The sequence below is a fragment of the Solea solea genome, chromosome 4 (genome assembly GCF_958295425.1).
Source record: "Solea solea chromosome 4, fSolSol10.1, whole genome shotgun sequence".
Lineage (NCBI taxonomy): Eukaryota > Metazoa > Chordata > Actinopteri > Pleuronectiformes > Soleidae > Solea > Solea solea.
The window spans coordinates 25,033,297-25,050,011 of NC_081137.1; the positions used below are offsets into that span (position 1 = coordinate 25,033,297).

The 16,715-nt window shown below is 41.8% G+C and overlaps 1 protein-coding gene across 8 annotated transcripts in view; it reads right to left on the reverse strand.

The window, feature by feature from the left end:
• The window catches only part of LOC131457901 (neurexin-2-like), an 80,653-nt gene that overhangs the window by 18,735 nt on the left and 45,203 nt on the right, over positions 1 to 16,715 (reverse strand). For 2 of the 8 annotated variants that reach the window (XM_058626424.1, XM_058626423.1), the window contains exon 1: positions 1,180 to 2,751. The exons of the other annotated variants lie outside the window; for them this stretch is intronic. In XM_058626424.1, the coding sequence (XP_058482407.1) occupies positions 1,180 to 1,522 (343 nt within the window). In that variant the 5' untranslated portion in view covers positions 1,523 to 2,751. Of the gene's footprint in view, positions 1 to 1,179; positions 2,752 to 16,715 lie in introns of those variants that run through there. 8 annotated transcript variants of the gene reach the window in all.

A 16,715-nucleotide genomic window follows, 5' to 3' on the forward strand; every position in this document is an offset into this window, starting at 1 on the left:
TCTACAAGTCTTTGACTGGAGCCTTGACACAAACACACAATGCTAGATTAATGCATGTCATACAGTAAATACCATAATACTATAGTTGACATGAAGCCAATCAGTCTTGACCAGTATCTGACAGAATAACAATAATAATAATATTGATAATAATGACAATAATAATATTGGTGATAATAATTATAACAATGATATTTATGATAATAATAATAGCAATAATAATAAAGAATAAGATGCGTCGCTCTGAAGCAAGCAAGCAGAACTGCCTAAAGAACTAAATAGACAATGGAGGTTATTGGAAAAGTATCAGTGTCTGCTGGGATGTGTTTTTTATGGCGTGTTTGATCACAGGCTCTGGCGTGCCTGTAAAAGCCTGGTTTGGAATGATTTGGCTTTAATAGCACGGCTGTAATTCATCACTTTGCAACAGAAAAACTGCTGTCATGAAAAAGACACTAGAAATCCATTGGGCCTCTTTTTAATAGGACATAAAAGTGAGTCTTAGGAAAGAAATTTCAAATTGCAATATATGAGGTGATGACTCTCATGTCAGTGCTTTGAAGGAGCCAATTTAAGCAGCACAGCCAATTTGGAGGAGATTGTTGAGGATAGGTCAATACTTTATCTTCCTCCACTGAACACCACGCACATTCTCAGGACATCGCTCTGCTCCATAGATCGTACTCAAGATGTACTTTCACTAAATCCTGCAGCCATGAAATGAAGCTCATCTATTTCACTCATACTATAATATAATCACCTAATGCCTGTTGTTATGTGCCACTAATCGCAGTATACAGGAGAAATCACCTTTGAATCAAATCTGGCTCCCATACAAAGAGCTATTATGGGATATAACGCAGCTTTAACACAAAGAAAACTCTCTGAGAATTGATTCATTTGCAGTGTAATGAACAGTCTTCTGAGGCCGAGAAAATAAGGCCAGCACCCGTGATAGTGATGGACTGATGAAGAGGACAAATGATGCCCAGATGCTGCAGCACATCCATGGGTGGTAAATGATCCATTATAGCACCATATGTCACAAAAGGGCCGGAACAAAACAAAAATCCTCACATGCTCAAATCTAAATCGAATCATCCTCAACCCTCGACACAAAGTGATGCATTAGTGAAGCAGCAAACAGCGAGTGGAGCCTGTTGGAGGGAAACGTCTTACCATGGCCCCCCCTGGTAAGAAAAGGCATCCTGTTGATGGCGATAGGAGCCGTGCCATGCTTATTATGGAAATGGTGGACATGGTGTGTGGTGCTGAGACTAGAAGAAACACGTGCTGTTCCAGTCTGGATGGGGAGGAGAGTAAGCAAAGTAAACCAGAAGACGAGTCTTGAACAGTAACTTAGGCCCATGCCAAGGCTAAAGTGTGACCATGTCCTCCGCTGTGCGAGCATCGGGGCAGCTGCAACCAGTCTACTCATGTGTATTAGATCTGTGTGGGACCAGGACAGACCACCTGGCCAAGCTGTAGCCTCTGGTAGTCTAACTTTCAGATGACAGGGCATCTCAGTGGTAATCTGGGCCCATGTCCCTCATAATCCCTCAGGTTTGGTTAGGGAGTCAGAAGGCGGAGCAGAAATATCCTTTCAATTTGTGCCAAAAATCGCTCGAAAAAATGTATTTCAGCAAAGTTAAAATCCAGTCATGAAATTCAAGAGCATCCAACTGAAGTATTTGTAGCTAACATTGTGTCAAGACAAAATGTCTCCTGCACTGAATCAAAACCACGAGCATTGTTCACAAAGTGAGCCGAGTGTATCCAGAGAGAAGAGATGCCTGGGATTCTGCTTGATCATGACAGTTAGACATGAAGACAAGAGTCTCCATCGCCCACAGGTAGAGCTGGAGGACAGCGGAGTGTGTCCACTAAGAAGAAGAAGAGTGTCCGTCCACCACAGCAGAAGACACCGCACAGCATTTCATCAGGATATCAACATACACGCGCAGCACTGAACGGCTGAGGCAGGAAGCTGTGCTTTTGTTCCTCTGTGCCAGAGAGAAAGAGACGAGAGGAAGAGAGAGGAGAGGAGAGGAGAGGAGAGGGAGCAAGAGAGAGGGAGAGAGAGGAGGGGAGAGGGAGCGAGAGAGAGGGAGCAAGAGAGAGGGAGCGAGAGGGAGAGAGAGGGAGAGAGAGAGGGAGCAGTATCTGCAACAGCGCAGTAAAGGAGAAAATCCACAAAATAAATAAATAAATTCTCAGCAGCTCCACATTCACTCTGTCACCACAGATCCTGTGGCAGAGATCTTTCTCTTTGTAATGAACGTATGATCGTCCTCCTGCGCTCCACCTGCTCAGTGTCATGCAGTAGAGACGACTGCTGCATCGCCCTCACTGCTGCTCCTTTCCCCCCCCCCCATCCTCTCCTGTATCCTCTTGTCCAGATCTGCTGTTCTGCCTCAGACTGACGACGGTTACCGTGACAGCTGCATCTGTCTGCCTCTGGAGGAGGAGGACAGCGGACTCTCAGGCTCAGCTCGGACGTTGCCTTGAGCTGCTGCAGCAAAGACTACGCCAGTCAAAAGGACCGTTGTCTCATTATGAATCCAGGACGGCTGGAATTCCAGGACAGCCAGGATCCGAGGAAAAATAACCTTGGCATGGAGGTGTGGTCAAATAACGCAAGATAAAGAGCTCCTCTAAAAAGACTGTGATCCAGCGAGGCACAGCGTGAGCCTCCGTGTGCGTCTGTGTGCGTCTGTGTGCATGTGAATGCGTGTGTGCGCACGTCTGATAAAAAGAATCTGAGCAAATGAGGGAGGGAGGGAGGGAGGGAGGGAGGGTGTTTGAGCGATAGCAGGAGGGAGGGAGAGACAGGAAGAGACAGCGAAAGAGAAAACAGGCGAGAACAGCGCGAGCACACAGGGAAACAGCGAGGCAAGAAAATGTGTTGTGTGAATAAACACATGACGGCTCGCAGGAAACATACTGCAGAGGGGGAGGAGCCTGATTTAGGTAAGCTGTCTCCCAACATCAGCTGCAGGAGCTACAATGGACATGAATGACACTAACACAAACAGCTGTCACAATAATATAATGCAGCTTAATGCATTAGTGTGTGTGTGTGGGCGGGAGAATACAGGCTATGGTAGGAAATCCATTTTGAAAATATAAAGACTGGAGCTTTTTCCAAGCTCACTTTTAATATTCCATAATCTCTCAGCCTGACATGCTCTCTCTCACACACACACACACACACAGATATATGTTATGTATATGCATATGTATATGTACATATATATATATATAATGTATATATATATATTAAGATGAATTTGAATATATTGACACCTGAGATGATGAGTGTGTTTTCAGAAAGAGAGACAAAGAGGGGAGGGACTGGAGGCTGAAGACACGGACCTAAATACCACAATCAGAGAGAGAGGGAGGGAGGGAGATTACAGGGGAGCGATGTGCAGAGGGAGGCAGGGAGACTGCATTTATATCAGCTAAATCACGGTCGATAGAGATATCAGCTGGGATTGCCGAGTCGGTTGAGAGGACACGCATGGAAACAGGAGGACGGGGCGACCCGTGCAGCACCACCTCTCATGGTACAACAAGTCGACGCAGGCCATTACTCAAGCAGCAGAGGGGGGTGGGGCGGGGGAAGCAGAGCTGACTGAACAAGGAGAACACAGGAGGGTTGAGTGCATAACACTCAACAACACACACACACACACACACACATTCATCTGCTGCTACTGTCAACATAAAGAAATTGAATCAAGCTGTTTCATTTTGTTCAATCTGAGTCACTGTAGAAGAACGACTTCATCATCTTCATCTTCAACAAGCTAACAGTCAGTGAGGAGATCTGCTGTATTTCTTCTGTCAAAGCTCCATCTTCACTTCAACACAGCTGATCACAGCAACCCTTCACACACAGTTATGTGCAAATAAAGCCATACGGCTGCTCGAGGCCCCACTAACCGTGCAGTCTGGGGTAAAAGCAGTTGGATTTTGGATGATTTACAACAGTGACTTGGTCTGTCAGGCTCTCTGGCATCGGCACATCTTTCAGCAGCATATCTTGATATCGTGGCGAGAGCTGTCGACAATGAAAGTCCTGCATTAATCAGTGTATGTGCTCGAGGGTTGTTTAACATGATGAAAGCCGTGCTATCTGGTCCACATGAGGAGGAGGAGGCTGCAACCTTGTGTCGTCCTTGGTTACCTAATAAGTTTGGCATCATAGCTGTTCCTGCTCACACAGACACACCTCGTGGAATAAACATCTAATATGAATTTGATGAGACTTTTTCTTCCTCTCTTGGATTTTGAAAATGGGGAAAATCTTTATCTATTATTTGTTTTAAATTTTCAGTCCAATTGATTTGTGTTTTAACATTTCTTTTAAAACCTTTTCCATAGTCTGAGAACAGTTTGGCAGATTTCTATGCATTTACATAATCCCGTTACTGCTGCATGTATGGAATAATGTATAATATACAAACAACACAAGAACATTGTGTAAACTTGCCAATGACATGATGTGAGATGATGTGAACAACAATGTGAACAACAATGTGAACAAAGACTTAAATCCACTTCAATGTGCACTGTTTGTTCTGAGAGAAGATTTTTCACAGACATGCACAGACTCGCCCCAGGAGGCAAAGTAGCAAGATTAATCATAGCACTTTCACATTAATTACTCATAATGCGAACATGGTCTAACAGGCATGGCCTGCAGTTGTGATGTTTGCTTGATTTCATTAGGCTCAAAGTGCAAACACCTAAAATAAACCTGCTTTACATGGTGCAAAGTAAAGGAGCGGATAAGAATAAGAAATATCAAAGCAGCCGCAGAACAGGGTTTTCAATTCTTTATAAAACACAAGCTTTTCTGATTTGTTTGAACAGCTGATAACAACTGTAAACTCATGACAGCTACAGGAGGTCACGTTGATTAGGACTCCATAAAAAGGTCAGTGGTTTTACAGCGGACAGATTTACTCACACACTCCGATTTAACAAGATTTATCACTTTTTTTTAACAAGTTTGGTGTCGTCATCGTACAGTTTGGGCTTTAAAATGAAAATAACTCTTAGAATGCAGTCGACTGTTAGATTGTTAGAGACCATTACACTTGGCTGAGGTTGTTCCTCTTCCCTCTAATCACTCTATTTTTAATAATGAGCCTGAAAAACATCAGCAGAACACTTTGTGACAGTTATATTAACATTAAATGTGTAAATGATTTGCTGTTGCCATGACTTCAAACTGGGATGGAGGCTTGAACCTTTTCCAACTGCTTTAGATTGAGATGAGATTGATGGATGGATTCACTTCTCTCTTTTTTAATGATTCTATACAAATGTACAGTTGGACTCAGTGTTTGTTATATTTCTGTGCAAAGGAAACAAGATACAATCATTTTCATTAGCAGTTTAAATCCTTCAATTTCATGTAAAATAAGGATTTTTCATTATATCATTTGTTATTAAATTCTGGGGTTAAGTTGACTTTTGACCCAGTGGAGAAATAATTACTGCAATATTCTAGTAAATAATGAGTTAATATACTTGTTCTATTATTGATGTCATGTATGGTATTGTGGATGAGAAATGTCAGAAATCTGCAGGTCAAACACTGATCAAGTGTCAAAGCTTTGCCACAGCTGCTTCACGCCTCCTCTCTGTAATAAGGCAACAATCTCATTATTCTACATTATTCTACCATTAAATGAAAGAGGAGAAAGCACTCAGAGAGCACAAACCTCTGACAGCATCACTGCACTCTCCCATCTTCATCAGCATCCACGTGTGGATCAACACCAACATCTCATTCTTACTTCCTCGTTAATAAAAGTCCAACTTTGAGTTCCGCTGCTCACACACACACAATCGTGACAGTTGTGTCTAACACCTGCTTCTTATTGGTCGGGTTATGGAATGATCTTTGCATGAGGTCATACTTGTGATGTAATAACACTTATTTAGCGTGTTAACAAATGTAATGTTGTGAATAACAGGTTTAAACACAATTGAAGCAGCGTTACATTATGACTCTAACTCACTGTACGATGATGTCGTTTTATTTCTTCTAATTCTTTTACAGAAACATGCAGCGGTGAATCCTCTGTGTCTGTATGAAGTCTGTGTTTAGTCTATTATGGTCTGGACACTTTGATCCACATCAACATGTTTATCAAGACAAACGTGATTATAGAGATGAGAAGTTAAAGGTTGTGTTGTTGTTGTGTTGCTCATGTTTTACCGCTGTTTCTTTGCCATTTTCATGCTTTTTTATTGGCTCCAGATTAACTTTATGAGTGAAAAGCATTAAAGTGTTTTTCTCTCACTACAACACAGTGCAGTCTATGTCAGCTTTAAGAATACGAAGCCAGTCCTGGTCCTGGTCCTGGTCCTGGTCCAGCAACACTGTGTGTGTGTGTGTGTCTTTACATATTCATGTTTGTTTTCAAGTGCACAATAGAGAAGCCCAGAATGTGTGACTGCTCTTGACAATAATTTAGTTTTTGGAGTGTCAGCAAACACTGTATTGAATTCATAATGTTGTCGCCCACAGGAAAGTAAAGAAGACCAACACACGCTTGTCCTCCTGACAGCGGTAACAATGTGAGACGTCCTGATGTGAAGTGACTCTCATGGTTTCATTTCTGTCAGTGTGAAGACGTATGATCCTCCTTCAGGCGTCAAACATAAATCAACTCAAACCTCTCTCATCCAAACAGCCTCCATCGGCCGTCATGTCACCATCACATATGTTTAGTCAATAGATCCACAATCATGGGCTTCATAATGCAAATGATGTAACTTTACATCTTACTGTAAATCATTTATGGGATGTGACGGAAGACACAAGCAGATAAAAGGTGAATCTAAACTGCGCACTGAAGACAGAAGGACCAGAGAATGACATGAAAGGATCTGCATCCACTTGAATGTTGGCGTGTAAGGGACAGGATCAGCTGACACCATCTGTTTATTATTCAGTCACACAACAATCTATCAAAATGAATTGGGAGCACAAAAGAAAATGTAAAGGTTTCCTTTTTGCTGAGCACGCAGAGACTCGTCTGCTTTGTTGTGCAATGACCAGAGAGTGAGGATAGAATAGAGAGAAAATAGAGACTCACAAACAGCCAGGAAATGGAGAGTTTGTGTGTGTGTGTGTGTGTGTGTGTGTGTGTGTGGGGGGGGGGGGGGGTAAGTAAAAGTTAACAGAGAGTGTGTTTGCATCAAATAAAAAGACCTGACATCATCATCCATCTCACACACACAATAATGACATTAGTGGTGCTGGGTGGACTGAACTGTGTAATTGTGTGTTTTTGTGTGTGTCTTTGTATTTCTGTAGTAAAGTGTTCAATCAAACATGAGCGCTAATATGAGGCCAAATGACCTCATCATTTATATAACACTTCTAATCAGGACCACGGACAGAGCTTCACACTTCCGCCATTAAACCAATGCGTGGACAGTTCGGACAGGTCACCAGGTCACTGCAGGGTCACTGCAGGGTCACTGCAGGGTCACCAGGTCACTGCAGGGACACTGCAGGGTCACTGCAGGGTGCAGAACAGTAAACTCCACACAGAGAGGGCCTGGATCAAAGCCAGATTTGAACCGGTGACCTTGTTGCTGTGAGGCAACAGTGATAACCATTAAAACACCATAATTAAGATCAAACAAACTTTAAATAGGGGTTTTGAGTCCTACAATTACACGACTTTTACTGTCATATCTGTGGAGAACGCTGCAGCTGTAAGACGCTGCCTGCTCTGCAGCTGTTTCCATAAACTAATCCGCTAATGGTCATTTTCTATGGCGCGTGAGTTTTAATAGGTTACAGAAGTGGACGGGGGAAGTGAAGGATTAGTCCAGTTTATTAGAGCACAGACAGTTTCAGCTGCTCAGACTTCAGTGACCTCAAGCATAGAAATCCAGCCTAAGTTGAATTGTATCATCAGTGATGCCACAGTGTCTTTATAATGCTCTATATCATTAAAGTATTAATCCAAGGTTTCATTTATTTGTAATAAAAAACACTTTATGGTATTAAATACTATCATGTTTCATTATGAATTCTCAATTATAGTAAATGAGCCTGGTGCTTTGCTACAACAGAGAATTACAACTGTAGTGCAGAACTTTTTAATATAAACTAAAGTCTGTTACATTGAAACTAATGAGTTCACCCACTGATGATGTCTATCACCTCTGGTATAGATTATTATTATTATTATTATTATAGAGGCAACAGTAACATTGCACAGCGTGAAGTACGACTGAAAAGTGACGAGACAAACACTTTACACAGAGGCAGAATAACACTGAGAACTGCACCTTTAAACGCAGCTAAAGGTGGAACTGAATCTCCACTATTGCTCTTATTTGATGTGTTAGATTTAACCTTATTCCTGTAGGAAGTAAATGTGCACTATTGTTGCATGTGTAAACAGAAATGATGTATTTTAAAGAAAGCTCTCACAGAGCTCAGCGACAGACCAGAAACTGTCTTTCTATAAATCCAATCTTAACTGGTTATAATGTTGATGCATGTGCATGTGACGCCTGTAAAAGTTCAAACTGAACATCAGAATAAATAAATAATAAAGTTTCAGTGACACTGAGCGTGGCACGGTTCAGAAACTGCATATGAAAAAGCAGCAGCTCAGAGGTCAGAGGTCAGAGGAGATGAGACAACAGTGTCTCAGATAACCTCTCATTTTAATCAAGGTTTCCAGAAGCTTCTGTGTGTGTGTGTGTGTGTGAGAGAGCGAGAGAGAGAGACAAAGACAAAAATGAAGCCAAAGTGAGCCTCACTCTGAATGTGAAGACCTCTGTGTGTGTGTGTGTGTGTGTGTGTGCGTGCGTATGTGTGCATGCGTGTGTGTGCGTGCGTGTGTGTGTCGCCTTTATGATGTAAACTGAATGTAACCTTTCTTCTCCCTCACAGCCCCTGCAGTGAGGACAGGGAACCCCCACACCAGCAGCCAGCATAGGCTGCACCATTCATATGGACTGAGCTGCTGCGTGGTCTGGGTTTGAAGTGAACTCCACCTCACAGAGACACAGATACACAGAGAGGACACAGACAGGACAGAGACACAGATACACAGAGAGGACACAGAGACACAGATACACAGACAGGACACAGAGAGGACAGAGACACAGATACACAGAGAGGACACAGAGACACAGAGAGGACACAGACAGGACAGAGACACAGATAGGACACAGAGAGGACAGAGAGGACACAGAGACACAGACACAGAGAGGACATAGAGACACAGTGAGACACAGAGAGACTTGTCTGTGTAGATACGAGCTAATAACTGTCATTAACGTGAACATTATTCACTCGCGCGTGTAGATACGAGCTAATAACTGTCATTAACGTGAACATTATTCACTCGCGCGTGTAGATACGAGCTAATAACTGTCATTAACGTGAACATTATTCACTCGCACGTGTAGATACGAGCTAATAACTGTCATTAACGTGAACATTATTCACTCGCGCGTGTAGATACGAGCTAATAACTGTCATTAACGTGAACATTATTCACTCGCATGTGTAGATACGAGCTAATAACTGTCATTAACGTGAACATTATTCACTCGCGCGTGTAGATACAAGCTAATAACTGTCATCAACGTGAACATTATTCACTCGCGCGTGTAGATACGAGCTAATAACTGTCATTAACGTGAACATTATTCACTCGCGCGTGTAGATACAAGCTAATAACTGTCATCAACGTGAACATTATTCACTCGCGCGTGTAGATACGAGCTAATAACTGTCATTAACGTGAACATTATTCACTCGCGCGTGTAGATACGAGCTAATAACTGTCATCAACGTGAACATTATTCACTCGCGTGTGTAGATACGAGCTAATAACTGTCATTAACGTGAACATTATTCACTCGCGCGTGTAGATACGAGCTAATAACTGTCATTAACGTGAACATTATTCACTCGCGCGTGTAGATACGAGCTAATAACTGTCATTAACGTGAACATTATTCACTTGCATGTGTAGATAATCCACAGCACTCTCGGCCAAACCTCAGACCTCACTTAAACCATTTACTGCTGTAATTACACGTGCTCCTGTTCCTTCACCTGCTGGCATATTATGATTGCTGCTACTTCAACTGCTAGTAAAGAATCAATTGTAAAAGCGCATTATTAAAATAAATAGCTTTTACATGATTATTATTTCTAAACATTCTCTTTAAGAAATTGCCTGTAATTATACAAACAGGTCCACTGTGTTCATGCTGCAGACGCAGCTTCTGGATCAGCTCTTATCTTTGTCTCGAGCTGCCGATGGTGTTTAAAATCAGTCATCGTGCCAAAGCTCGTCCCAGCTGATTTACAGCCGTCCTCGCAGGTTTTTAAAGGGAATATTTCAGTTTTATTTCCTTGTGATGGTGGAAAAGAGGCTTTCCTTTCAGTCAACATCTGACACACACAGGGATGAAGCTGGATTTATGACTCTTCTTTTTTACACAACTTTTGTTTGAGAACAAAACTGAAGTTGCATGATATATTTGTTCCCTCTTTTCATACAAGGTTCTTTTGTATCATCTACAAATGCCTTTGCTTATGATGCATGGATGGATTCACTGCTAAATGGATGGAGATGGAGAGATATTTGTCGACAGATGATCAGGAAATACAAGGACTTACAAACAACAACAAAAACCTAACCCTGGTAAAACTGCGTCATAAACCAGTTACTGAGTTCTCAAATGTTCATTCATATAATCTCTGCAAGGAAAGTGTGAGTATTGTTCTCAAACTTTTCTAGGACATCTCTGAGCCAGTAGCCTCAAATGCAGAATCTTATTATGAAAATGCTTTTGCTTGCACTTTTTTTTGCACAACACAGGAGCCTCTCAAGGTTTTTGTGAGTTTCAGCTCTGTTGTTTCACGTTAGCTTCAGCATTCGCTGCTCTGCATTAAACACACAGACAATTACTGAAGAAACAGCCCCACAAGGTATTTCATCATAATATATGTCAGCATTATTGTTCACATCAAACTGAGCAGAGAATGAGCAGGTGAATCTGTTCCACCACAGAAGAGAATGACCTGAACTGTGCAGCTGTTTAAATATAATAAATCTATCTATCTATCTATCTATCTATCTATGACAGTCACATGACAGTAGACATTCATATAAAGAATGCAGATGTGTGTTGTGGTTATTATGGTTAATGTTGGGGATAAAGTTGTGTTTAAGCTGAAGTTGATGCAGTGTGAACACTTGCACGCACGCATGCACACACACACACACACACACACACACACACACACACACACACAGGTCATCTCTTGACACTGTATTCTTAATTCTTAGAGAAGTTCTATCACACAAACAAGAACAGAGAGCGTGAACTTATGAATAAAACCATCCAAACTGATGAAAGGCATGAAAGTTCCACTCACACACACACACACACGATGTCAGATAGCTTCCTGTAGCATGCAGCCTCACACACTAACTGTGTTTTAAATCCCTGGTGGACACAGTGAGTGAAGTGTGCATTATAGGGTTCTGGATATTTCTCCTAACTGTGTTAGTCGCTGTGACATTGGCAGCAGATTGAACTCCCTCTCCAGCAGTCAGTGTTTGCTGGGTGAGTCATGAGAGACCATGACTAATCATGAAATAACCTGTCGCATATCTGAGTGAAACTGGCAGAGTGGCTTCTACTTCCCATTCTGTTAAACGTAGCTTAGCACGAACCGTGTCTGTTTGCATGCTAATGAGCTATCAGCCTGCTACGTGACCAGAGGTCAAAGAAGCACGGTGTGGTAGCTGCGAGAACATGAACCACGCATGAGAACATGAACCACGCATGAGAACATGAACCAGGCATGAGAACATGAACCACGCATGAGAACATGAACCACGCATGAGAACATGAACCACGCATGAGAACATGAACCAGGCATGAGAACATGAACCACGCATGAGAACATGAACCAGGCATGAGAACATGAACCAGGCATGAGAACATGAACCACGCATGAGAACATGAACCAGGCATTAGAACATGAACCACGCATGAGAACATGAACCACGCATGAGAACATGAACCAGGCATGAGAACATGAACCACGCATGAGAACATGAACCAGGCATGAGAACATGAACCAGAACATGAACCACGCATGAGAACATGAACCAGGCATGAGAACATGAACCAGGCATGAGAACATGAACCACGCATGAGAACAACCAGACATGAGAACATGAACCAGGCATGAGAACATGAACCAGGCATGAGAACATGAACCAGAATTATTAAAGAGAATATAATGTGATGTGTGTTTCATGAACATTGACATCATGTGTGTGAATAGTGAAGCAAAGGAATCACTAACATACTGAGGTGTTTTTACTCTCTCATTGAATGAGATCAGTAACAGAACATTGCTGTCAAAACTGTTTCACTGTCACTGTGTTAGTAATAGGTGTTGTAAAAAGCCTCTAATTGCATCTTTGTAGAGGTCTCATCAAAATCATGTATTCATCTACCCTCAGGTGTTGTAACAGTATGTTACATTAAAGAGATAAAAATAGAACCTGAAAAAAGATGAAATCCCTTTGAGCCTGTTGGTGTTTAGGTTTGAAAATCACCACCGTCACTACAACTGCTGAGAAAAGTGTGCTGGTAGAGATGTTAGAGACACAAAGTCCAGAATGTAAGAATTAGTCACATCTAAAGGTAACAATGCAACTCCTCTGCTCAATCCTCCAATTTCCACATGCATCAAGAAACTACGGTGGCGTAGTCACCGTAGTTTCACAAAGAATGACACTCTTTTTGTATTTGTGAATTAATGCTCAGAGAGAAAAACAACTCATCTCACTCTGATATCACCAACAATTAATAATCACATATTATTATGGTGTCATTTAATATGAGAGAAACACAGACTGAACAAATACACATTCAAAGAATAGCGAAAGCACTGAGAAAGTTCCATCATTGTGTAACAAACAAACTCTGATGTGGAGGTAACAAGTGTGACCGAAGAGTTGGTAAATAAAAATGTGTCTTCAGACTAGATTGAAAAACCGTCTGATATCAAACTCTAACAGGTTTCACAGTCATGGACGAGCGGGTGAAAAGCGGCGTAACCCCGGGTTTCAGTCGTGACCACGAGATAGAAAAGAGATTTGTTGTCAGATCAAAGAGGAGCTGAGTTCCAGTAAATAAGCTCTGGGATTTTAACTCAGACCACAATGATGTGCTCACTCTGTTTAATTCCACTCATTATATGAATAAATGCAAATATAAAATAGTAATATCAAATAGGATGAATCAGCGGTTGAGTGATATCACGTAAAACAATTTTCTAAAGGGTTATGAAAAATAATTGAGTGTGATGGAGTCGTCTGCTGGATCTGATGTGAACAAAGCTTCAGCGCTCCAGTGATTTTTCAGCGTCAGTTGCTCATTGTTTTCTTCTTTGTGCTTGAAACACGATAAGAGGATCAGCTGATGTGTATCTGCTGCTGGACACTGAGACATGTTTTAATTGCTCTCAAAGGTGTTCAGAAATCCTGATACAGCTGTATGATCACAACTAGAACCAGCCTGAGACCGCGACACAGTCACATGATCAAAACCAGATTCCAATAATCCTGCACAGCAAAGTCAGCTGTGAGAGTGCGACAGTTCCTCACTTTCAGACCTTTTCATAATAACAGCAGCTCTCTGTCTGACTAAATGACCATGGCACGTGTTGTTCAATTCTCTATGCAGCAGATAATGTAAGATATTGTGAAGGAGGCGGAGCCTATCTGTCCACGTGACTGTGGAGGAACAGTCGGGGTCAGACTCACCGGTCAAAGATCGTTGTAATAAACTCTAACAATTGACATGACTGTTTCTAAAGACTCGTTTTCCCAAAGCTTTAATTAATAGAACAATAAGTACGAGCTGCACTGGATTTGAGTTTTTCGTGGGTGGAAATGTGAAATGAAGAAGTCGCTGTGGGAAGAACACCTGCCTCCACCTCTGCAACATTTCCTGTTCAGTTAAAGTCTGCTGCATTTGCATTTAATGGATTTAAGACTGCGAGGAAATGAAGCCACAGTAGAAAAGAAAGAGCAATGTTTCAATATTTCTCTGTATATTCACGTCAGTCTCTACATATTGATAACACGTTAATAGTAATTTGTACGTCAGATTAAACCTCTGAACTCACGTCTGCCTGATCCCAGCTTCTCCAGATACAATCCACAGACTTTATAAAGTCCAGTGCTAAGAGGTTAAAGTGTGTTTGGGGTCAAGTCGCCATGTTATGAACTGTGATATGTTTTCTTAAGCCTCGGTCCCAGGGCACGAGATTAAGTCTGAACCCTTATCCTGGATTATCCTCGGGACCCTTTGGGACACGCTCCTAATCCTGGACGGCTTCACCTGACGTGAAGGTCAAGAGAAAAAAGTGCGTGTTTTACGTTTGGTTAAATATTAAAGTTTATTTTAGAACACTGTCGTTCATCCATTAATCAAATACTATCTTCAAACACTTTCTCATGTGGGTAATGGAATAGAGACATTTAAACTCAAGGTTGCATTTACAGTATATCACATCCATCCATTCATCTGCTTTATCCTCCAGGTCTCACTCCTGTTCTGCCTAATCTGCATTTACTATGCCCAAAGTTTATATAAAGCCTCTGCTTATGAAGCTTAGACATCACATGTTAAATATAACTTCTGCAAACCTTAGCCAGCTCCAAGAGAGTCTGAGAGACTGAGAGACTGAGAATCTGAGTCTGAGAGACTGAGAGTCAGAGAATCTAGTCTGAGAGACTGAGTCTGAGAGACTCAGAGTCTGAGTCTGAGAGTCTGAGTCAGAGAGACTGAGAGTCAGTGTCTGAGAGTCTGAGTCTGAGAGTCTGAGAGTCTGAATCTGAGAGTATGAGAGTCTGAGAGACTGAGTCTGAGAGACTGAGAGTCTGAGAATATAGTCTGAGAGTCTGAGTCTGTCCTCCTGCCTTTGTTATGTGGGAAAGAAACAATTCCTGGGATATGTTCAGTCATAAATGAATGGAAAGTATGTTCTACTCTGCACTGTGGCTACATAATGACATGTCAGGAGAACATCACTCTCTCACACACGCACGTGTAATGAATGTGCCAGAACAATCATGAGGTTAACTGATAATTAAACTGTCCATATGTTTACAGACAGAAGTGGTGAAAATTGAGCACAGAGCATCGTCATCATCATCATCATCATCATCATCATCATGTGTCGGTGACTTTGGTGATGAAAGGGTGACCTGGAGGTAAATTAGCACAGATGTCTGTAGCATACTTACTTACATAATTGCATGAATATAAATGTAGTGAGGCATTTCAGCAGTTTAACAAGCTTCTTCATTTGAATGAGCTGATCACGTGAACCATCAAACACCAGTAAAGCAGCACTTTTCATTTCTACACTCACTAACATGCTGCTTCTGCAGCGGCTCATTCACACAGACTGAAGAAGAAGAAGAAGAAGAAGGTGGATTAGGTGAACTATAAGCAGCAGCAGACCATTATCCTGTGTATACATGTGTTTGTATTTTCCCAGCATTCTCATCACATTTCCACTTTGATGATGACGCTAATGTGAAGCATGAGGCTTATTTTTGATATATTGGTTTGACCTGATGTCAGTCGTGATGTCAGTCGTGATGTCAGTCGTGTCGTTTTCCACCCACTGGATCAAGAGTTCTCCCTTCACAAAAACGAGTGTTTCAATTCTGAATTGTCTTGAAAATTCTTCAATAATCCCGAGCATATAGAGCTGCCTGTGTAATTACACTGCACACACACTGCACACACACTGCACACACACTGCACACAGTGTGCTGAAGCAGTGATTTTGCAGAACACTTGTCCATTTCAGGAGTGTTTATAGTAAAGGCAAGAAAATAGAAAATCGAATGATTGTGATACTGTACATGTGTGTTGGATTTCCTTCACACAGCTGCATGTGACGTTGCTGTAAATGCATTCATGTCTTTGTCACATGCGATAAAAAAACAAACCTTGTAAAAGAAAGCTTTGGCCTCAGGCAGCCATTTGAAATTCTGTGGAGTGCATCCGACGATTTGCCAAGATTTTTATTTTCTGTGTTCTGGGTTTTCTAGAGGCGGGTCTAATACAATGATGTCATATTAATACAATGATGTCATATTAATACGATGATGTCAGAGAAGCGACAGGAGGCTCCTGAAGTTCTCCAGAGGACAAACAACCATTTGGTGTGAAGAAGATTTGATCTGTTCTACTGGAACAATCATCAAAACCAACATACTGAGCTCTCATGTTATATTTCTGACACTAAAAATGTGCTGGAGTTCTTATTTTTAAACGATTTTCCTTTTCCTGACCATCATCTGTGAATAACTGGGCCAGATCAGCGCTCAGCAGCATCACTATCTTCTTCTTCTTCTTCTTCTTCTTCTTCTTTCTCTCAGTGTTGCAGTGTTATATATATGTATACACTCAGTCCTGGGAGTTGCAGGTTGAACAGTGCAGACTAAAGAATGAACTATTGATTTCCAGGTTAGATGTGTGTGTGTGTGTGTGTGTGTGTGTGTGTCAGCAGCAGCAGCAGCAGCAGCAGCAGCAGCAGCAGCAGCAGCAAAAAGGCGTCCACACACAACAAAGACGTTTGTTTACTTTTTCCCGAC